This window comes from Sceloporus occidentalis, unplaced genomic scaffold (assembly GCF_023333645.1).
Source record: "Sceloporus occidentalis isolate IW3139 unplaced genomic scaffold, rSceOcc1.0.p SCAF_1, whole genome shotgun sequence".
NCBI lineage: Eukaryota > Metazoa > Chordata > Lepidosauria > Squamata > Phrynosomatidae > Sceloporus > Sceloporus occidentalis.
Genome location: NW_028316981.1, coordinates 153,574,745 through 153,599,207, shown reverse-complemented (window position 1 = coordinate 153,599,207; position 24,463 = coordinate 153,574,745). Strand labels below are relative to the sequence as shown.

At 41.8% G+C, this 24,463-nt stretch overlaps 1 protein-coding gene across 6 annotated transcripts in view; it reads left to right on the top strand.

Annotated features, from left to right (window-relative positions):
* RAB11FIP4 (RAB11 family interacting protein 4) overlaps window positions 1-21,599 on the top strand; it is a 230,674-nt gene extending 209,075 nt beyond the window's left edge. For all 6 annotated transcript variants that reach the window (XM_089478118.1, XM_089478111.1, XM_089478108.1 and 3 more), the window contains 10 exons: window positions 1,505-1,639; window positions 3,279-3,314; window positions 4,768-4,867; window positions 5,276-5,379; window positions 8,003-8,143; window positions 8,842-8,923; window positions 12,916-13,053; window positions 14,730-14,888; window positions 17,473-17,616; window positions 21,062-21,599. In XM_089478118.1, coding sequence (XP_089334244.1) covers window positions 1,505-1,639; window positions 3,279-3,314; window positions 4,768-4,867; window positions 5,276-5,379; window positions 8,003-8,143; window positions 8,842-8,923; window positions 12,916-13,053; window positions 14,730-14,888; window positions 17,473-17,616; window positions 21,062-21,178 — 1,156 coding nt within the window. In that variant the 3' untranslated portion in view covers window positions 21,179-21,599. The remainder of the gene's footprint in view (window positions 1-1,504; window positions 1,640-3,278; window positions 3,315-4,767; window positions 4,868-5,275; window positions 5,380-8,002; window positions 8,144-8,841; window positions 8,924-12,915; window positions 13,054-14,729; window positions 14,889-17,472; window positions 17,617-21,061) is intronic.
* The last annotated feature ends 2,864 nt before the right edge of the window (window positions 21,600-24,463 follow it).

The following is a 24,463-nucleotide window of genomic DNA, read 5'->3' as shown; positions in this document are numbered from 1 at the left end:
CCATAAGCTTTGTAGCCAGTATGGTTGATGATGGGGGTGATTGGAGATGTAGGGTTGCAAACAAGGGTGCCAGGCTGTAGAAGGCTATCCTAATGGGATCACTTGAAACATGACACATCATCTTATCCCAGTTTACAAAACTGCAGGCTGGAATCCCCAAAACGTTTTCTTCTGTCTACTGTTTTGTTTTTTTTAAATACCATCTTCTGCAAGGGGGAGGGGGCGCTTAGAAGAATAGCAAGAATATCTGAAGAATAGCAAAATAATTTTACTTTAAATGTTTAGGCTTGTTTAAATTGAGCGTTATTGTCTATGATGGCATGGAGTGCCTGGAGGCTTTCTGTATATGATTATGTGAACTAATGACTGCTGTTATGTGATTATGGAATGTCCCAGGGCTTTCATGCTGCACAGCTATAGTGCTATGAATTCCACTTTAATTGCCAATGGCAACCACCTCTGGAACCCTAGGATTGGCAGTTGTGGATGGGGTGTTGAGAACCTTCAGGCAAAGAATTCTTCTCTGGTGCCTCTGAACAAACTACAAAAAACAAAATAAAACCAGAATTTCACAGGATGGAACTGTGGCTGTTAAAGTGCTAGCATAAAACGATACCTGTGCAGCGAGAAAGGGTCCCAGGTTAAAGGAGTGCTGTGAGGAGTTTAGGCAGAGCTAGAGGAGTATAGGCTAGGGCCTCTCCAAACGTGTCAACACAAATAGAGAACCCAGAAGAAACAATCTTGCTCACTCAGAAGGATTTTGGCTAGTTTCACACACCTCTACCTGTCAAATCATAGAGTTACCACAAAGCAAGAGATGTTCTTTTGTTTCATCTTTGGATAGAGAGCTCAGACTCTGAAGTGATATCAATAAACTGTTTCCAGAGAGTGACTGATCTTGAAAGATGACTTTTTAGATTATGTCTGAGAATGTCACTCCTCAAAGAAATGAACTTGGGTGGGGGATTCTGTTAAAGAAAATTAGCAATTATATTAAGAATCACAAAAGTAGGAGTAGGCAACTTGTGGCTCTCCAGATATTGGATTGCAACTCCCCTGAGCTCTAGCCAGCAAAGCATATGAAGATGGGTGTTGTAATGCATCTGAAGAAACAGGCATTATCTATCTTTGTTTTAAAGGTTTGTAGAGAGACACATTTAGTTGACCATGCCTCTAATGGCTATGGCTCTAATCTATTTTTGACATCACCCTGGATTCAAAGAAAAATCTAACACCAGACAGTGTTTGCTATGACTTGTAGTATTAAATGTCATGGATTTGAGGGCATCACAGATATGGGGTCAGAGAAATGTAAAAAAATTTTCAAACAGGTGTTAAGATGTGTCTAGAAAGCAAACACGTAACGCCTGGCCACAAATGCTGTGATAATAGGAGCAGTGTGGGTGCCTCTATTTGAAAAGAATAAATATGATTTTTTTTAAAAAAAAAAATTAATTTGTGCATACAGGACCCCATGATCATCTCTATGCCTTTGCATTCACAGTGCTGGTCAAACCCCAAGAAAAATGAGACATCTTTATAATAGTGAGCTCTTGGATGTCTACTGCACACAGTGCTGCAAGAAAATCAACCTGCTTAATGACTTGGAAGCCAGACTGAAAAACCTGAAGGCAAACAGGTGAGTGAGCACAGTGGCATCCCGGCAGACCGTGCAGGAGCACATTTCTCTGAACATCCCTGGATCCTCTAATTTTTAATGGTGAAGCTTAGTTATTTTGAGTAATGAGGATGAGTCAGAATCTGAGTATATTATTGTGGTAAGCTAAATAAATGAGCTTCAATTCTGTACTCACTTACCCAGGAGTAAGTCCCTCTCAATTCACTGAAACTAACTTCTGAATAGATCCATACAGGACTACATTGTGAGTTTGCCAATTTGGCTTTGAATTTATTAAATGTGCATATTAGTGATGTTAGTTCCCTCTTGAGCTATTGAAAGAACTGTATTGCAGTTTATGATTTAATAAAGAAAGGCTGTCACTTCTAGGGGACAAACCATCTTAAGCTATCTCATTTTCTTTCCTTGTTGTTGTTGTTGTTGTTGTCATTATTCACCATCAAGTCAGCTTTGGCTTATGGTGACCCTATGAATGAGAAAACTCTGGTCATCAATAGCCCTGCTCAGTTCTTGCAAACTCAGGACCTCAGCTTTCTTTAAAATGTCAGAATGCCAAAACAGCTTTGAGAAATAAACCAGTGTGTCCTTAATTGGCAAGGCAATCAGTTAAAATTCAGTTTATCTGATTACCAAGCTTTAATTTACTCACTAATTCAATTAAATCCAGTTGCAACCCTAAAACACATAAATATATTTAACTGTAAGCTGCTCAGAAGCCATGTTTGTGTGAGACATTAGCTTCTTATCTTACACATCTCCTCAGGCACTGAACACTGGCAAAGGTTCTGAGGCAAGTTAAATCCATGCTGTCTTAAACCTGGAAGAATATACTGCTGCAGCACTGCAGAATGAGTCATTCTGTGCAGTCTCTAGCTTCTTCTCACTGAACAAAAACTATTCTTTCTTGCTTTTGCGATTGGGAGCAAGAGTGACCAATAAACTAGCATAGCTTTATAAGAATTGCAATCCAAAAACATCTGGAGGGCCCCCCAGGTTGCATACCCCTCTCTTAATGGAAAGCATTTGATGGTCCAGACAACCTTGCCTATGTAAACTAGGTCCCAACTAAGAGAAATCTGATTGATCATGATTATTTATTTTGATATTTAAAAAATCAAAAATTCTCTTTTCTGTAATTGAATGGAGGCATCTTTTTTTCCTAAATTTCCTCCCTGATTTATGTTAATATGCTAAGTATTTTATCTTTATTGATTTTTTTTCCCTGTTGACTCAGTTCTTGTTTTACCTGCCTGCACATTTGCCATTGCAAAGACTTTTCTTGATAAACCTGAACGAAGGCCTATTCCCATAAAATGCAAAGGGCATATGGTCAGATTAAGGGAAGGGTGGGAGGGTTTTCTGCCACACAGTTTAGAATCTTTTTGTGGAACTCCTGCTTTTCCATAAGAAACCAGCAATTCAGATTTCTTTTCTCTCCTGAGAGCCTATGGAAGAAATAAAGCTATGAATGGCTACTGATCATGAAGGGTGTTTGCCTTTCTGTATCAGAGGCAGTATACCTCAAAAATGTCATTTACTTTGGGGAAAGGCAGAAAGTCTTCTGCATTACATGATCATAAAGGTTAAATTGCAGATTAAGATTAACTGAATTTATGTCTTCTGTTTTTGTTTCTTCTAGTCCAAACAGAAAAATATCTAGCACAGCTTTTGGAAGGTAAGAAACATTCTGCCCTTATTTTTATCTGACACCATCATTTACAGTTTATGTTCTCTGAATGGAAACACATTCAACCATTTGACAATGTAGGAAAGAGCTGTGTGAGTTTTGAATGGTAGTTAAATTTGTATCAGAGGCCATTCCATTTGCTCTTAATTCAGAGATAGACAACTTCAGACCTTAAGCTGTTTCAGCATAGCTCCTGCTGCACCAGAACCAGAAGGCAAAAAATCACTGGGTGAAACTTTTTCTTGTCTCTTGGTATGCCTTCTGGGAAAAGCTGTTGAATTTCTACTTGGCTGGGGCCATGATATGGCACTTAATTTGGTTGCCTATCCTGTGAATGATTCTGCTTCCTGTAATACATCAGTTGCCACCAATGATTGGAGATAAGAGCAGGATTCATCTGTCACACAATCTTAGTTGGAAGAGTCTTCCCACACCTTTTGTGAGATAGAATGAGGAACCTAGATAGGTCAAATTAAGGCCAAGACATTGAGGTCCCTGTTCTAAAACTACTACTGTTTCCTTGCCTTTCCAGAAGGAAAGGATAAAGGGATACATTTTAGTCCTATTCAGTTATCACAAGTAGTGTTAACAGCAAAATGTGTATGCAGAAGGCATGCTGCCTCCAACACAGGTGTTTTTGAAGGCCCTCTTTTTACAGAAGTTTGTGCAATGCATGCAGAGGCTACAGACAGGACTCCCCAGCATATACAACCATCAGAGTAGTGCTCTGTGTACCTTGTGCCATTTTTATAACAACTGAAACTGGGCTTGGGACTTTGCCGGATTTATGCTTCAACTGTCAATCTGAAAGGAAAGTTGCATACAGAAGCAACATGGTATATGTGAAAGATTGCCATTTATAAAATCCATGTGAGTTTACAATTTTATTTCAGGGGTGGCAAACTGTGGCCTACAGACCACATGCAGCTTCCTAGAGGACCTAGTGCAGGATTCCCATGAACTTCTACACCCCCAGCTGCTTTGGGCCCAGGGAGTGGTTTTTTGTTGTATTTTTTCAAAATTAGAAATAACTGGGGATGGAAAGCAATTCCTATCAGCCCTAAATCATTTGGGAGGAAGGCAGAAATGTAATAAAATTGCCCCCTCCATGTCCTGTAGAAGGTATAACGGGCCTTTTTCAATTCCCAAAAGGTTTTTTGGAGGGTATTGGAGGAAAAGCTGTGGTTCTCTGAAATCCAGTGGAAAGTATGTACAGCCCTTAGAAGTATGTGTAGCCAAGCCCTGGATTAAAAATTGTTATATAGACCCTCATTTCTGGGAAGTTTCACATTTAAATATTGGCACTGATGATTTGGGTTTTATGAGTTCCTTTTCAATGTTGGAAGCTTCCCCACCAAGGGGACACACCAGGATTCCCTTGCTTGCTTACCAACTGCCTTTCCAAGGGCCCAACAGCTTTCCTCTTGTCTTTCCCTGATAGACAGCTGTTCCATAACAGCAACTTCAGCAGCAGCAATGGCAGCACAGAGGACCTATTTCGAGACAGCATAGATTCATGTGACAACGATATCACAGAAAAGGTGAGAAGATCTAGAGATTTATCAATTAACCATAAATATCTATGAGTTTGCAAGAAAGAGGCTATCTTGATCCAGTGCAAGCTCAGTGTGATTTCTTTTAATAATGTAAAATGTTTGAGCCATTAATGTTGGGAGGGGATGTGCACAAAACTCTCCCTCCCTCCCTCCCTCCCTGTGTGTATGTGTATCTGTAAATAATGATACTGCCGTCCCCCAACCTCCAGATATGGTGCACTAGAACTCCCATAATCATTGTAGAGCATGGATGTTGACTGTGGATTATGAGAGCTATATTCCAACTCATCTGAAAGGGGGCCATATTGAAGAACAGTGAACCAATACACTGACAATGCCTAGCTTCTTCATTTTCCATAGGGAAGATACTTATTTCCTCTTTTCTTTCTCTAGGTGACTTATCTAGAAAAAAAAGTGACAGAGCTGGAAAATGATAGCATGACAAATGGTGACCTGAAGAGCAAATTGAAACAGGAGAACACACATCTAGTACATAGGTAAATCTAGCATGCTGCCCACTGTTGCCTCTCTGTCATCTCTAAAGGCAAAGCTTATCAAGAGAAACGTCAGAAAGCAAAAACCTGGTGGGTCACAAAGTGCTAATGTTCAGTTCTATCTTCTGCCTGTCTTCTTTGGAAGCCAATCCCCACCTTCCCAAATAGAGTTGATTCAAAGATTTATTAAAACTATAGTAAGGGGAAGGTGCTTTAATAATGAGTTGCTTTGGCAGGAGATGAAATAGGCCTGGCATACACCTCCTGGGCAGACTCCATGAGTCTATAGGTGTGACATGTCTATCCTCTGGTGAGCATCATCACAGGAAGAAAAGCAACCTTCAAGCCCAGTCAGAAGTGGAAAAAGTATTGGCTAGGCATAATTTAACAGGGCCCAGAACATGTGTCAAAACACCATCTTTCATTTTGTTGGCTTTCCCCTTTATCCACCTGCCTGCATTTTAGTCAATGGGTCATATGACTGGAAATGGCCAAAGGCCAAGCGGAAAAACTGGTAAGTCTCCCCACCTCCCGCATTGCCTCCAGTGCCTAAGAAACAGGTTTGTTGTGTGCCAAGTCACTTCCAACTTATGGCAACCCTTTGGTCTCTCAGGGTTTTCTGGAGCTGAGAGTGTCGAGACCATGTGGCACCCTGGTCTGGAAAATGACATGGATGTGGCCACTAGGTGGAACTGAAGTAGAAGTTATTACAGTCCAAGTGGCAGGTGCATGAGTCAGCATGTGGTGAGCTGTGCATCATGGGAAGTCTCATGCAACATGCACAATAGGTGAAGCCAGCCAGAGGTGCATCATGGGTAGTATTTTGATGCAACAGGTACTGGGTATGAAACCAGCCAGGTTTCATTGGTAGCATGGCTGTCACATGACTTCTAGGAAGACCACCTATAAAAGGGAGAGAGTCACTATCTCCATTGTTGGGTTGTTGTGGCCGGCAGTTGGCTAAGCACTTTGTTGGTCTGTATAGTTGTGAGTATTCTAGACGGCTGTCTGATACTCGGTATAATCTTTGTATATAGTTCTGCAACAAAGATTAAAAGCCTTCATGTTGAGTGAAGTCTTGCTGTCCAGAGATTCATTCCTTGAAGCTGGGAGCTCAAGGCTGCATCCTGTGTGTGGGAGGAATTTTCCTGTGCAGCTCAGAGCTGCAGGCTCTTCACAAAAACCTTCTTCTAGGCATTCCTGCCTATATGCATCATCTCTGCATGTGTGCATTCGAGACACAGCTCGTCTCTACACCCCAACAGAGAGTGCGTGATTTGCCCAAGGTCCCGCACTGTATTTCCATGGCCAAGTGGGGATTCAAACTCTGGTCTCTGTCCTAGTCTGATGTGCAAACCACAACACCATGCTGTACATCATCCATATAGGAGGCTGAGAGGGTCTGCTTCATCTGATTGAGAAGAAAAAGGAAGGCAGAGTAATGTATGCTGTCCATATAGCCAAGCCCCTACTGAAAAAAAGAGCAAAGTTGTCCAAGTAGGCACAGGAACAGGAAGCAAACATTGGCTAAAACTGCAGAATGAAGAGTAAAGAAGCTAGAGAGAAGTCTTAATCCTACCCACTGCCCCCCAAACCTGTTAGAAATGGACAGCTACTAGTTGTGTCAATGGGGCAACAGCTTTTTTTGGTTATTGGGTAACTTCCCCCATCCTCAGTGGTTGCAGCTCTTCATTCATTCTATTTCTACAGTATATCAATTTTCCTTCAATCAGTTCAAAACAGCTTACATATCAATCCTTGTCTCTACTTTTTCCTCACAACAGTCCCACAAAGTAGGATTGGATGAGAAAGTGTGACTGGCTGGAGGTCATCCAGTGGCTTTCATGGGCCAGTGAGGACTTGAATGTGGATCGTCCAAGTCCTAGTCCATCAGTTTTACCACTAAATGACCCTGAAGCAAGAACAGAGCTCAAACTAGGCTACAAGAAATGGTTGGGAAACTTACTTCTTTAGACTGCAACTCCCAGACTGCAATTCTAGACATATTTGCCTATGGATAAGCCCCATCGAATTCAGTGGGGATTACTTCTGTGTAGACATACATGTAATTGTACTGATGAAATCCTAGACATGCTAGGGAATTCTGAGAGCTACAGTCTTAAAAAGTAACTTTTCTAAATACAGGCTACAAGATACAGTTGTATAATGTGAGGGGAAGAAGCCCTAATTTTGTTTAAGAAATATCCTAATGTAAAGTACAGATGGAACAGAAGAAATCTTTATTCTGGCAGGGCTGGATGGGATTCACAACCACTTGGAGGTGCAAAGGAAAAAAATGTTGAGGTTGGAGTTCACAGCAGAGAGCCTTGGAGCCATTCTTTCTCCAGGTTTACAGCTTCTTTTTATTGCACATCTTTCTTTGTAGCAGAACAAATAAGTGTTGGCTTAGTACCTACAGAATTGCAATAAATGGGAGTTTCATGAATGCTCAGGTTGTAGAGGTGAGGTCCTACAAAGCATGGTGAAAATGTCTATAAAATCCGGGAACAACACCCTTTTTATCTGCTGTTGGCAGTTGCCAAATCTAGTGGTTACTATAATGGATATGTTATTTCCATATGTATGAGTAGAACTGTTATCTAAATAAGTGACATGGTTTTGCCAGAGTCCATGAACTGGAAGAACTCTTGAAAGATCAAGAGACGTCAGCTACACAGACTCTGGAAGAAGAGGTAAAGAGGCACCGAGAAGCATACAGCAAGTCTGAAAAAGAGAAAAGCACTGAAATAGAACTGCTAAACACAAGGTACAATTTATAACTTTGCAGCCATTGCCTCATAAGAATGACTTACAGACCAACTAGATACCAAGATAAATGTATCACCTGCTGTTAAACTATTTTCCTCCCACAATGGGCACCCAAGTTTACATACCTCAGCAAATTACCCTCTGGTTTACTTTCCAAGAAAGCTAAATGCACAATAAGTAGCTCTAGACAGTCACATGCCAATGACAAACAGACTTCTTTCACAGTTTGATAGAGCATCTCTTCTAAAAGGATGCTCAAGATATTGTTTAGTTTGACTCTTACTCTACAAAGTACTGGAGCACTTTGGTTGTTTTGCAATTACAGACCTAAGTACCAATTCACATATGTATTTGCCCAGCAGTATCCCCTTTCTTAATTCAATTCCTATAGTAACATCAATGCAGCCAGTGTTCTGAGACTATCAGGGTTGTGATATACAGAAACTCATGTTGGACTTTTAACTTCCCCACCCCTCTGTAGACTTATTGATTTCTGCTTCCTTCCAAAAGAGGAAACACTTCATTTCTAAATTGTGTTGGCCTTTCATAAACCTTTGAGAAACCTTGTTTCTCCTTCACCATCTTGTTTATTTGTATGCTTCCAGCTCATGATGGAAACACTTTTTGTATACTCTGTCTATACAGAAGGAAAGCTTTTTTTCTGTACAGTCCTTTACTATTCTCCTTTGATTTCAGGGTTCAGCAGCTTGAAGAGGAAAACTGTGAGCTGAAAACCACCGTCTTACGACTGAAATCACAAACTGAGAAGCTGGATGAGGTAATAGTACTCTTGAATGCTTGCACCCACCAAATCAACACTAATTTTCAGGCTCTACACTGCTTAATTGAAAATTGGATTGATGGCTTTTTGGATCAGGTTGTGTGGTCCATTAATGCAGTGTTGATGTGATCAGACATTAGACCTATGGAGAGATGCTGTGATTGAATGGTAGAGTGTTACCTATTTATTGATTTGTTGGTACTTGCTAGTGATCAAAGAAGATGCTCCCAAGAGTCATGCACATGAATATATAGTAGAGCAGAATTTATTCTCATGTTCTGAAATAAAACCTAAGATTTTCATGTGAGAGATTCATCTAAAGCTGAGATCTGATACTTTCTTGGGTCAAGAAGGCTGCTTCAGGTCTCCCCACAGTGTCCCTTGGGGGCCTGTCTACATTCAGTGACATCTTAATGGATCTCCATAGTGCAGAAACATGCCAAAGTAACTTCTCATATGATAGATCCTTATAGGTTTGTGGAGAGAGTGTCCACAGAGTTCCTGGAAGCTACTGATGCTTTACTGTACAATTTTACCCATGTTGGTGGTAGTGGAAGTTGCAAAAGAGAAACAAAAGGGTCATCCATGACCTACATGTTGCCTTGGTCTGAAGTCACCCGTACTGGAGAACCTTGCAGCTTCAGTCTTTTATTTTTTTTCCCTTTGTATTTGTTGCACTTGTATTCTGACTGTGGACTAATGAGCTCAAAGGAGTGTACTGCCCGTAAGGTTTGTGCCCATGAAGCTGTAGGTTCAAACACCACAGTTCTCCCAGCCAAAAGAGAAGGGGCATAGCTTAGTGATAGAATACATGCATGGCTGGAGGTGAAAAGGCTCAATCTGCAAGGTTCTCCAATAAGGGTGACTTCAGACCAAGGCAACACGTAGGTTATGTAGGGATGGCCCTTTCATCCTTCTTTTGCAGCCTGCATTACCACCATGGGAAAAACTGTAGAGCAAAGCATCACTAGGTTCCAGAAACTCTGAGAGACACTCTGCTCCACAGTCCCACAGGGCTCTATGATATGAGAGGTTATCATGGTGCACTATGGAGAGCCACCACAGGTGTCACTGAATGTGGACAGGTCCCAGTGGACATTGTGGAAGGGGATCTGATTAAGCTTTCCTGGCCTCAAGAAGTACCAGTCTCCATCTTTAGATGAACCTCTCACATGAAAAGCTTGGATCTTATTTCAGAACATGGGAATAAATTCTGCTTGTGCATGGCTCTTCATATTATCTTCTTTAATCAATACCTGCAACCTGGAGAGGGGTATTGTGCCCAATCAAAAGCAGCTTTGCATCTCAGATGTACAGAAAATTCCTAGGTTAAAAATTAACATATATATGTATTCCATAAGCTCTCCTCACAAATATATGCCTTCTAGATGTTTCCTAGGAACAGCCCAAGGGTGCTTAATAGTTTCATACCAAGGAGCAGAACTGCAGGCACAGCTGCTCCTGTTACATGGGGGGTGAGGGGGGCAAGGGGTGGAGAGGAATCTTAATCTGCCTCCAAGCTGTTTGCACAGGAGCAGGCCTTCCTTTATTAGGGTGGGAAGTATCAGCCTTTTTAGCAGAACAGCAAAGCTGATGCAGCCTCCTGGCATGTTTTATTGCTGACTTAAACCAGAAAATTGAGTTAATTATTGAGGGGGAGTATGCTGGAGCCTCATCCAGCCATGACCTCTTTTCCTTTTTATTACTTCCTAACAGGCTTATCGGCCTGATGCTGTGATGATAAGGTAGCTGGATAGGTAATAGACAAGCAGTGTTTTTGGAAAAGAAAAATGGTGAAATTGAGGAGGAGTAGGCAGGCTTCAGATTTTCAGAGTCTATTTTGTCAGAGCTTGGGAAAGTTCCTTTTTTGAACCATAGGATTTTTCTTTTGTTTTGAATTGTTTTTGCTTGGGGGGATTCTAGGAACTGTCATTCAACAGAGTAACGTATCCAACATTTGGTCTTTTGCTACACATTCAAGAGCCAGGTTAGGGTAGGATAGGGGAGGGGATGGATATGGACAGAATTTAAGGAATGCAGTGCCTCTAAGCACATGCTCCACATAGATGTTGCTTTGGAAACCAGAATTGAGATCGTGGTCCTTTTGCATACTGATCCAGTCCTAAATCTACTCCCTCCTCTATGAAAAAGCTCTCATCATCTTAGCAGCCTGCTGTTTCTTTTATTTTTAAAAGGGAAAGCAGTTTGGTTAAACACTGAGAGTTAGAAATAAATGCCATTCTCCTGTGGTTCCCTATCTATCCCACATCCATCCCTGATGTAGGGATAAGAAAATGGTAACCTGACCTTGAGAAAATCACACACACTCAGCCTCAGAGGATGGCATTGGCACCCCTCTCCAAAGAAACTTGCAGAGAAAATCCTGTGATAGGTTCACCTTAAGGTTGCCTTACGTCAGAAATAATTTGAAGGCACACAACAACAACAACAACAATCTAAGGGGTTCTATCCAGCAGGATCTAACAATCTTATTAGAACGGTTCCTTTTCAAAATGTAGTTAAGGTAGAGGGGAGCCACACGTTTGAATGTTCACCTATGCCAAGAATCCTAACCCAGGAAAAATGAGTGTGCCAACAAAGAAGGATCCGGAGTTTTGTTAGTCCTGCAGTGATAGTTTTGTGTGTGTAAAGTTGGTATTGTTTCATTTTATGCTGGGTGATATATGGTGTGATGATCCCTGGGGTCCAAGCAGCCAGACAGCAACCCTGTTCTTGGCCCTTAGCCCCAGCAGATCCTTTAATTTCCCCATGTCTCCTGGGTCTCTGTTCCCGCTCCCTGCTGAACTGAATGAGAACTCTTGAGATCCTCTAGTCACACTGCCTCCGCCCAGTGAATCTATAATGAATTCTCCTTAGCACACACTGGGACTTTCTAAGGACTTATAGGCCCGTTACAGACCGCCCAAAAGGGGCGGTCTTGGGCCGCTGCCGGTTGCAGCGCAGAGGAGCTGCAGCAGCCAAACCGCGCGACTCCTCCGCGCTGCAAAAAAAAAGCGCGGAAATCGCGCTCCTTCGGGCAACCTGGAAGAGACGTCGCAAGTGCCAAAGCGCGCACTCGCGGCGTCTCTTCTGGGTTGGGACGTGCGGACGTCAAGATGGCAGCGCCCATCTGTATAGGGCGCCGCCATTTTGACATATCGATTACGCGCGAGGGGCAAGGCGTGTCCGGAAGCACCGCCCCTTGCGCGTAATTGCGATGACGGCGCCTCTTGCGCCCGTCTGTAACGCGCCATAGTTTTCTTCCCTTGCTAACCTAAGCAAGCAACAACCAAGCTAAGACACATGTATAGGAGCACAGAGATGGCAGATACTTTTAAAGAAAGTATTTATTTTAACTAGACAGAACAGAACAATAAGATATCATCCATGCAAGGCCTCCTGGCCTTGCAGGTACAGTATGCATAGTTATAAGATGTTCATTTCAGGCAAGCCAATGGATAAAAATAACAAACCCTAAATGCTCTAGCTGACACATTCGCAAGCTACTCACACAGGAATGGAATCTGCAGTCCCTGATTGGTTTTTGGATGTGAAGAGCTGGCCCCCTTGCCTAGCTGAAACCACATCCCTGAGGCCTGCCTTTTTACCACAGGCCCAACACTGCAACTTTCCCAACAAGCTAGACTCACACTGCAGAGACACACCGCATGGTCTGAGAAGCCTTTTATAGCTCTCTGTTGGAAGATTCTGGAAACTCTGGGTCCTGCTCAACTGATTGGCCAGTTGGGCCTTAAGTCAGCTATGTTGTAACTACTCATTAGCATCTACCTCTCCCCCAGCTTAATTCTTTGTTGTCTGAGAGAAGTTCTCCAATCACTGGAGGCCCAGTCATTACATTTGGGCACATATATTACTTGTCCTTCTAGGAATGGAGGATGATGCCCTTCCAGAAGGGTGGTATATTGCTGCTGTTTTTTCTCCTGAGCATATCAAAACAGTTTTCAGAGCTTTGTTTTCTCTTTTCTCAGGAGAGACAGCGAATGTCCGACCGATTGGAAGATACCAGTCTACGGCTCAAGGATGAGATGGACTTATACAAAAGAATGATGGACAAACTGAGACAAAACAGGCTGGAATTTAACAAGGAGAGGGAGGCTACTCAGGAGGTGGATGAGTCTCCTCTTATATATTTCATTATAAAAAATGTTATTTATTTAAAAGTATAGTTGTTGTAGATTAGACTGAACATTGCATCTTTCTCATGACACAGATATTTTGCATGGTAAGAAAGTGAAATTATTTTTTAAAAAATTATGTAAAAATGCATACTTCTGTTGCTTTGAAGCAGGAGTTGTCAGGAAGTGGCAACACTTCTCAGACTGACCTTCTCAGGACTTCTGCAGTAAGAAGAATGGTGATGAGAAAGATCAAGGCACTGAGGTTTAGCACCATGAACTGCAGAGTTTAAAACATCACTGTTTGGGAACCATTCTGTTTAGTACTGTTCCATTGTCTCTTTCACCCTTCCCAATACTTTCTGATAATTTTTCTGAGGCTTTGGTGACCTGCAAATCAACATCTAAAAACATGATTTGTTTTCATTGGATGTTGTTTTTGTTTTATTTCATGGAGGTATCTTACTGTTTTTGTGTTGGTTTTGGCTACCTTGATCACCATTTGATAGAATGATAAGATACAAAATTAACAAATAAATTGACAGCCTGTGCTAGAATCCCCACCATTCAACACCCCCAGACACAGTTGCCTCTGAAATGCAAGGAGAGCAAAACTTGACTGTCTATGGACAGGGGAATCCCCATTCTTCCCTGCTTCAGCTCAGTTTAGAATAGGCCCAGTTCAGAGTTACATTAACATAGGAATCCTACCATACATCTTATCTAGTTTGCTGTTGTCTCTACTGCCTGGTAATAGTTTGTTATAACTACGTTATTGGCAGGGAGCCCTACTTGAAGATGCTGCCTGCATGCAAAGTATGTGCTCTGCCACTAATTTGTGGGGGTTTTTTTGGACTCTTACCTAAATTAACCTGATTAAAGTCCATCCCATGTCGAAATCAAGCCTGGTAGAGTCTACCCATCACTTTCTTCCCTGGCCAGTGACGACTAATGGCTTCCATGTCAATGGGGTAGTAAATCCACACTAGGTTTTATCCTGAACTTTAAAGGGCTCTCCAGGGTTCTGAAATCCCACTCAAAAATGGGTTGATTCCCTGGGATGGTTCTTGTAAAATTTAGACTAAAACCCATAGTAGATTCACTGCTCCACTGACATCTAGGCTCCAAAACACACTGCAAATATATTCCTGTTTGAGACTGCTTTATCTGCCTGCGGTCAGTGCTAAGGAATCTTGGGAACTGTAGTTTATTGTGGCACCAGATCTATTTTGACATACATATACAGACTGCCAAAATAAAGCTGCTTCGGGTCTCTTTGGAGGTATGCTATTTAAATGATGCATGGGTCCTAAGAGTCCGGAGGTCGCACCAAAGCCACACTCCATTCCTAAGCACTGGAGTGCAGCATTGGTGCAGCTTCCGGATTCTTGGGATACATGCATCATTTAAACAGCATACCTCCAAAGAGACCCAAAGCAGCTTTATTTTGGCAGTCTGTAACAGGCCATAGTTTCCTCAGCTATCTGAAGTATCCATATGGAAAGAGTTCTGTTTGATTAAGAGCCCTTCACTAGGTTCTTTTAGGTGTGCTGGAGCTTATTTCTGTCAAACACATTTATATTCCTTACACTGTCAGTTGGTTTTATGCCCCAGATTTTGATGTGTTGCTTAATGAATTGGTCTTTTGTATCGCTATTTCTCTTCAGCTTATTGAGGATTTGCGAAAGGAGTTGGAACACCTGCAGTTGTATAAGCTTGAGTGTGAACGACCTGGAAGAGGGAGAAGTTCTTCATCTAGCTTGAGTGAATTTAATGCGAAGGCAAGAGAAGTGGAAATGGAGCATGAAATTAAGCGGCTAAAGCAGGTGAGTTGTAGCTGGGCACAGAGCCCAACATCCCTCTGCCTATCTCCAGAGACTGATGCACTCAGAAACTATATTTTTTGTCATGCTAAGAAGCTTTCAAATAGTGCCTTTGAGGTGTTACAAACCGCCGCTTTGCGGCGGTCTCCTGGCGCTGCTGTTTGCTCCGCGAGGGAGCCGCCGCAGCCAAACTGCGCGGTTCCCTTACGGAGCAAAAAAGAAGCTCCAAAATGGAGCTTCTTCTGGCGACGCGCTAATGATACCGCGAGGCACCAATGGCGCACTCACAACGTCATTAGCACCGCGCGACGTGCGGACGCATAGCATCCGTTATGTCAAGATGGCGGTGGCCGTGTGGAAAGGCCACCGCCATTTGTTACGGACAGAGTCCGTAACAGGAATAGGGGCGTCTGGAAGAGACGCCCCTTTTTTAAACTGGGACGTCCCAAGTGGCAGTTTGTAACCCGCCTTGGTCTTTAAAGTGTTACATACATCTAGATGAGGACTAAGCTTAGATGTTACTTTTTTGAATTATAAATCTGAGAATCCCCATGCTGGCTGCAGGATTCTAGATACTAGTAGTCAAAAAAGTAACTTTCCTGAACTATAGACATGGGCAGTGAGGTTAGTTTTCTGAAAAAAGTAGAATGGGAAACTTTTTTGAAAAACATTCTTGTGCTCTAATAAATGTTCTATCCAAACACATTCAAAGCTTTGACATGGAAATTATTTCTTATTGGAATATTTCTAATGCTATAAATAAAACACCATATTAAATAAAGGTTAATAATAATAATGTTCCATTATATTTCACAAAAATATCTACATATGAAAGACCCCTCTTTAGGACATATACTGAAAAAGAATTGTACTTGAAACTTGTACCAGTTTAACTTTCTTTTGTGTGCATATGTGTCTTCAAGTCGCATGTTAACTTATCGTGGCCCCATGAATTTTATAGGGTTTTCTTAGGCAAGGAATACTCAGGAGTGGTTTTACCAATTCCTTCCTCAGAAATATAGCCTATAGCACCTTCTTTGGTGGTTTCCCATCCTGGTGCTAGACAGAGCTTACTCTGCTTAGCTTCCAAGATCAGACAGGATCTAGTGACTTTTGGATATTTAATTTTAATTAATTAAAACTATAACTGTAACTATAACCATGGTAACTTCAGCTTCATTCACTCACTGTCTGCACTACATACCAGTTCATTTCAAGCTGAGAAAAAGCTGATTCAGTACAATTAGGTAAGTCTTCTATTTCATTAAAGCAGTGATTCCCAAACTGAAGTATTTTGGACTTCAGCTCCCAGAATTCCCAGCCATTATGCCCAATGGTCTGGAATTCTGAGAGCTGAAGTCCAAAACACCTGAAAAGCCAAAGTTTGGGAATCACTGAGTTAAAGAATGGACATGTGTCTGTGTGTGCAAGCAACCTACCATATTTTATCTTTACTACTTATGCTGATTCATAAGCTGAGTTTATCAGTGCCTTCATTTGTTAGTCTATTCCTCTGAGCACTAGGGTTTGCTAATTCTTAGAAGAATAATCAGAAATTCATATCCTATATTTAGCCATCTAACATGATTAATTGCAACTGTCCAAACAACTCTGGATGAATTTTTGTGTTAGTGTGTGTATGGTATAGAAAATTTTCCACCTCACATCTCTGGATATGGGTATGCACAAGGCCTCATTTGTAAGTTAGCAGTGAAATCTGACAGGTGTCTAGTCAGGAACTCAACAACCAGGTTGCATATATCACACTTATCTGGTTTTGTGTGAATTTGAAGTGCATCTTTACTCTAGTACACATTATTGTTCCATATAACCACCAATTGACATTTGCCACTCATGAAATTGATGTGGGAGGCTGCTGGATCCCCTGTGTGTCAACCATTCATGAAAATTTTGTATGAGGGTCTGGCCCACAAGCTCAGGGTTTTGGAGCATTGATTTCACAGCTGTGTGAAAAACCATAGTTAGCTCTTAAATGTAAATGAAACTGACTGAAAGGAATCAAAACTTTGTCAAGGTACTTTGTTTGACTACAAGTCCCAGAATCCCACAGCAAGCTTAGCCTTGGGTTTTCTGGCTGAGGCATTTTGGGACATGTAGTCCAAAAATACCTTTTTCAAGTAATAGGTAGTCTTTACATGGGAAATTACAGCAGTGGCACCACAAGTTCCAATAAAGAGGGAGACCTGTTGTTCTCCCACTATAGCTATTTTTTTTTTTTTTTTTGCAAGGGGCAGTTGGTTGCTTGAGGACTACCTATTGCCCCATTAGCACTGAAGCAGGCTAGCTCTTGTATACAGTTGACCCTTGTTATACACTGGTGTTTGGTTCCAAGATCCCCCGTGGATAACAAAATCCGTGTATGCTAAAGTCCCATTAAATATAATGACATAGCAAAATGGTGTCCCTTATAAAAAATGGAAAATCAAGGTTTGATATTTGAAATTTATACTTTTTTTTGAACATTTTCAAACTGTGGATGAAGTCCCTTTAGTATTTCAAAACTGAATTGTTCCTTATTTAGTCAAAGGTGAAATTTGCTTCCTTTCTCATCTCCTTCTTTCCATAGGAGAATCAGAAGCTTCGTGACCAAAACGATGACCTGAATGGGCAGATTCTTAGCCTGAGTCTTTATGAAGCCAAGAACCTTTTTGCAACACAGACAAAAGCCCAGTCGTTGGCTGCTGAAATTGATTCTGCCTCCAGAGATGAGGTAAAGTGCTTAAATGAGCATACTGGAAAAAGAATGAGAGAAATCCCAGTGGCCAGACTCCAATGTTAAGCAAACAAGTAACAGATTAACTGTAAGCTCTAAACTTTGAAACTCAGTTTTAAGTACTGCCAAAGTTGCATTGGCAGATTTATATTTCAACATTGATTTTGGTTTAGCCAACGTGTGGGTTCTCCCATGCATTAGGAGTGAACAAAATTCCTATGACTTTTGCATTTCCTAGGGACATGGTGGCTCAGCAGTTAAGACACTGACTCTGATGGTTGCAAGATTTGTGGGTTGGCACTTCGAGATGCAAGTGCCACATGATGTGGTGAGCACCCGTCACTAGTCCCAGCTTCTGCCAACCTAGCAGTTTGAAAGCATGTACAAATGTAAGTAGATAAATACATCCCACTTCAATGGGAAGGTAACAGCATTCCATGTATTAATGCTGGCCACATGATCATGGGATCATCTTTGACAACACTGGCTCCCTTGGCTTAGTGATGGAAATGAGCACTGCCCGTACAGTCAGACATGACTTGACAAACTTATCAAAGGGGAAACCTTTACCTTTTCCTTAATGTCCAATTACAGGGAGCCATCTTGGGGAGTCTTCAATTTATGTTTCTGCCCCCTTGTCCACTTATTGGCAAACTTTCTGTGAGGCTTGAGAAACAGAAGGGAAAGACACTGTGCACATGGGTATCCTCCCTTGGACTTCTTTTGTGCCTGCACTGGAGAAGCACATGTGGCCCCTTAATCTGATTTGTCCACCTGTTTTGTATACTTACAACATCTGTACTTTAAGCAAAAATCCATAAAGACCCAAGTACTTGTAGAAGTGCCTAATAATCTTATTGTGCTTTTAAAAATTGGAGGACAAAATAAAAATAGATTAGGAAATTAGAAACTGAGAGAAACCAACACTAAGAGATTCATCAGTCTCTAATGTTGAATAGTCTCCTTAGCTCTTAAGAGTCAGAGCAATTCCATATGGCCAGCACTGTCTGCAACAATTCCAGCATTCAGCAGGCACGAAGTGTTCTACCAGCATATCTCAATGGATAATGATCATGTCTTCTCCCTTGCTGTATACAGATTTAAGTGTCACTCAGACATGTTTAATTAAGCCTGCGTGTTAGGATGCTGAAATATCAATGTAAACTTTTCAGATACAGACTTACTAAAAAAATCATTTTCCCAGTTATATTTATTCAAGTGAGAATGTGATTTAAGATAAAGGAGCTTTTGGATGGGGACAGGAAACAAAGGCATAAGATTCAAGAGGTTTCTATGTGCATGAACTTTCAAAGTTTCTAAAGATAAAACTCAGTAGAAAATAAATGGACCTGGCATATAGCAAATTAGTCACTTCCCCACATCTGTCATATTCTAGTATGATCATAAAATAGACACCTCAAATGATTTATGCTTATCAGGACTGATTTGATTCTTAAAGGGGCAGTGTTAGCCCTCAACCCAGTCTTCTTTCTGCCATGTATATGTGCCTTTGTCCTTTATTCCTGTGGGGAAAAGTAGCACATTGCATGGGAAGAGGGGCACAGAAGGGAAGGGACAGACAGAGGGGAAAGGTAATGGTGAGAAGAACAACCTCCCAAGTATCCTTGAAAGTAGACAGTCCAGCTTCCACCACCTTGAAGAGAGAGCAACTTCTTTTAGGGCTGGCTCTCCCACTAGGTAGAATAAGATAGCTGCCTCAAGGAGCTAGATTTTGGAGGTGGGGTAGAAATTGCAGAAGCAGCATCACCAGCCATTCCCCTTACTCTGCCCCACCACACTATTCTTCTCCATTGGGGTGACATAACTGTGCATGCCAGCTATAGAGCCTCTAAGTCAGTCACATACACACACATGTTCAGAGTACTGCTATGCAGCAAAAGAAGAAATAGGTGAAATGCAGCTGTGGGGCCATGTGCAGCCCCCAAAAATCTATTTTAGAAACTCTTATCCTCTCCCTCTGTTAGCTTCCCATTGAAGTGGGATGTATTTTTCTGGCAAAATGGGGAGTGAATTGCCTCTCCTGGAGACTTCCAGGGACAGCAGGTTACCGCTTAAACAGATTTTGGGACACCTTGTGCTTTTAAAAAAATGTAAAACTTGTTTTTCTAAGCCATAAACAGCCAAAATAATGGGTTTGTTTCCCCCTCCCCCCACCAGCCCTCTATTTTTGGAAGTCCATTCAAGCTCTGGAGAGTGTCGGGGCAGAAAACTGATCTCCAGATCTGCCAGAGTTGCCCATCCCTAAACTATCAAAGTAAAAGTAAAGGTAGTCTCTTGATATGAATTTCTAGTCATAACTGACTGTAGGGAGTGGTGCGCATCTCCATTACTAAGCCGAAGAGCCAGCGTTGTCCGAGAACTACTCCAGTGGTCATGTGGCCAGAATGACTGCACCAAATGCTGTTACCTTTCCACCAAAGTGGTACCTATTTATCTACTTGCATTTGCATGCTTTCGAACTGCTAGGTTGGCAGAAGCTGGGACTAGTGATAGGAGTTCACCCCATCATGCAGCACCCAGACCTCGAAGTGCCAACCTTCCAGTCTTCCAATCATCAGAGTTGGTGTCTTAACCACTAAGCTGCCGCTTCCCTTTATCCCTGAACTATAGGCTGGTTTTATTCTCAGTACTTCCACAAAGTTGTATATTAGCCCCCAGAATTACAGGTGGGGAAATTGGGGCAGATCTCACTTTTGAAGAATGGGCTGAATTGCCTCTTTCTCTACCTGAAGGGAGTAATTCTCATTACAGACAAAAGCAGAGTGAAGTACTTCCCATTCTCCTCACTGTGCCTAAAATAATAATAATAATAATTATTATTATTATTATTATTATTATTATTATTATCTTAAAAGACCTGCCATTTTTTTTTTGTTAAATTGACATGCCTCCACAGTTAGTTAAAGGGCTGAAGGTCAAAGGTACATCTGGACCTTTTGGTTTATTTGTGTTTACTACTGTATATCCTGAACTATAAATCGAGGGCAGGTTTGTGGACAAAATTATGATTTTGATATGACCCATGGATAAATCAAGGCTAAAACCTAGGGGCATATAACAAATGATCTAAAGGCTGAAATAATGGAAAATGATGCCAAAGAACATACAAAGTTCCATCAGGTGTAACTGCTCACCCTAAAGGCTAAATGGATGAGAGAGTACCTGGGGCGCCGGGGGAGGGAGGTGTCAGTGATTCCAGGACAGAATACACTCTTGACTTTCATCAAGAGATTGTTCCTTTTTAAACAAGAATTAAACTACAGTACTCATATTGACCTGTGGATAAGCCGACTCAGATTTTTTGTTCAACTTTTTTACTAAAATTTCTACACATATATATGTATATATACAGTAATCTGGAGTGGTTTGGCCATCCTGGAACAGATGTTTTAATTTAGCCCTTCTCTTTTCCTTGTTCCAGCTCATGGAAGCCCTTAAAGAACAGGAGGAGATCAACTACAGACTGCGCCAGTACATGGACAAGATCATCCTAGCCATTCTGGACCACAACCCATCCATCCTGGAGATCAAAAACTGAGGATCTGGGGTCAGAAAGGGAAACCAGCAGGGACTTATGTACCTGATAAGATGCCATTGGACCCAAATATCACTCTGCTACTGTAAATGAACCTATAAATATATATATATGTGTTATATATATAAAATGAAAACCTTGTGTGGATACACAGGGCATGTTTATATGATGTTTGTTACACTTTTGTCTGTGAATCATAATTGGCTTGGTCAGGTTTCATGCACTTTCACCACTTGGAGGTGTTGTGATGGGGGCGGAGACAGACTGTTACAGGATTGTATTGAAATAACTGTAGCTGGATTTGCACTGTTTTAGATACTGGACAAAAAATGACACTACCTCTAGAGATGTGAGGATAAAAGACAGTGGATACATATCTAGTGCCAATTCTCCTCCTCCCCCACAAACCATGCTCACATCTTTATCAGCAGTTCTTCCCCTCATCTTAGAAATGTGTTGCACGTCCAAGTTCAATTCACTGGTGCTGAGTATGTTGATTTTGGGGGGTGTTTTTGTTTTCCTGGCATTATGCTGCTGAAGCTGCAGGAAGATCAGTGATATCATTGTTTCTTCAAAAAGACTGTAAGACACAAAAGGGGAAAGAGTAGAGAACTGGATATATTATTTTGTTTTTAAGCATCTTTAAAATATCTAGTATCTTAGATCTCTTTCACATCATGCAGTTATAGCTTTATGACTCCACTAATTGCCATGGCTCCTAGGATTGGCAGTGAAGGGAGGGGGCCTTTGGCATCCTCAGCCAGGGATCCCCTCTGGTGCCCCTGACCAAACTCCATGTCCCAGCATTCCAAAGTATGTTGCCATGGCAATTAAAGTGGAATCATAGCGCTAGAATTGTGAAATGTGAAAGACATGTAAATGGCCATAAAACCTTGATAGCGGTTGGCAGCCAGAAGTATTACTCCCATCTGCACATACAGGCATGCACCTTTTGCCAACATTCTGCCGTGCTTCAGATCTACAAAATTGTTTGTTACATATCTTTCTATACTTCAGGTTTACTAACTGCCCTAAAAATGGTACTGGCAAGAACAGTCTTTTCCAACCTGACACCTTCCTGACATGTCAGCTGATTAACTTTCAGAATCCTTCAGCTAACTTTCAGGTCCCAGAATCCCACAGCCATCATGGCCAATTCTGGGAGTTGTAGGCTGGATAGTGGATTCTGGGTATGGCGATTTAGCACATGTGGAAGATACTAGATAGTGGAAGGACTGTGTTGACAGAGATTAGGTTTTGAACTGCACTGGGCAAGAAAGGCATCCTGAAACTCACTGTACTGTGACAACCTTGGCAACCCCTGTATTAAACTGTGGAGCCAGCCCAGAGAGCTGCTTTGCTGCCCATTTAAGGACTGCACATTAGAAGTTCTGTATCACCTTCTTAACATTAGAAATCAACAGGCCTAGACTTGGGGTTTGAGAGGTGTTTGTTGGGGGTTTGTATTGTTGCATCTCAGTGCCCAGAAGTTTCTCCAATCTCCACTGGTTTCAGCCTTGCTTTGCAGTTATTATCAGTTCAACACCACTGGAGGCACAGATTAATTATTTAATAGTGGCAATCGTACAGATGCTTGCCTTAATGAGATTTCCAGGGACCTAAGGCTGAACTCAGTCCCTGTGCTTACTGAAGAGCAATGTTTTTAAAATTCTTCACTGAGACTTTAGAACAAAAGTTTGTTTATGCACCACATTATTTATTCAGCATGGTAGCTCAGTTTTATTCAAGTCACAGCAGAGCATGAGAGCTGGTTGCATGTCTGATCTGTGGGTCAGGAAAAACTAGGAGTGCTCACCCAATGAAGGCTGCATAGTCAACTTTGGCACAGTTTGAAAAAGCTACATTTTGAGACTTCAGTTCCCAGAATCCTCCAGTCAGCTTGGCCAGTGGCTGTGCAGGCTGGGGCATTCTCAGAGGTGTAGTTCCCAAACGAAAGTTATCAAAGCTTTGTCTGCAGTTACAGAAAAGTAACTTTCCATCTGGAATCACAACTACTATCTGAAAGCATTCCCAAGGTCACTCTGGCTCATTCTTTCTTTTCTCATTCACCATTTTGTAATTTTTTAACATTGTTTTCAATGTACATCATCGAACAGGCTGACTACAGCAGGGAAATCACTAAGAGTCGAACCACAACCTCAGTAGAAGGCAAGTTTGCTTCTTCCAGTTAAAGGATGCCCTGTAAAGGCTGCTTCACACATGACTGCCTTTCTGCATGGAGTTGCTCTCTGTGTAGGAAATAGCATGAAAGCTGCATGTGTATTGTTGCATGTGACAATCAGGCACATATAAGTCCATGTATTTGTGTGTGTGTGTGTGTGTGTGTGTGTGTGTGTGTGTGTGTAAGAGAGGGAGAGACTGTGGTTGTCTAAGGCAAGTTTTGTGCTATTCCCTACTTGCCAAGGCAGTTCACATGCAGAAAATAGAAAATGCATAATGTGTAAAACAGCTATACAGCTGGAAAGATTCCTGTATCTGTAAATACGTGTAGTATTAATTACTGCGAGCTGATCTCAAGCTTACAGTTCCAAGTTAAAGCATATCTTGTTTTTGAACAGGCACTAAATTTGATGTGTACATTTTATTTTAAGCCTAGGAACAGTAGCTAGGGGGAAAAAATGAAAACATCAACTCTCTAGTGTTGATCAGTTTGATGCTATATTCAATGCACTAAAACAGCATTTTAAGGGTATGTAGCAAGTGAATCTAGTTCTTCTGGTAGACTACTGGTGATTTGCTGAGACTGACAGGGAATTTTTATTCCAGTTATTTTCTAATACTGGGAATGAAATGGATCCCCTCCTCCTCTAAATTAAGCTGCAGAAATAAAAACAGTACTTGATAAGCAGGGATTGGATACCTAAGCTCAGAACTCTTTCATTGTATGCCTTTTGTGCTGAGCTCTAGTTAGTGAATCTCAGGCGCGTTACAGACCACCCAGAAGGGGCAGTCTGCCACCGCCGCCATTTGCAGTGCAGAGGAGCCCCAGCGTCCAAACCGCGAGGCTCCTTCGCGCTGCAAATAAGCACCCAAATGGCGCTTCTGTTTGCGGCGCAGATATGACACCGCGAGGCGCCAATGGCACACTCGCAGCATCATATGTGCTGTGCGGCATGCGGACGCAGGGCATCCGCTACGTAAAAATGGCGGCCCCCATGTGGAACGGGCGCCACCATTTTGTATGAACTCGGTCCATATTAAGGTTAGGGGCATCCGGAAGGGATGCCCCTTTCTAACCCTAATATGGATCCAGTCCGTACTTTATGC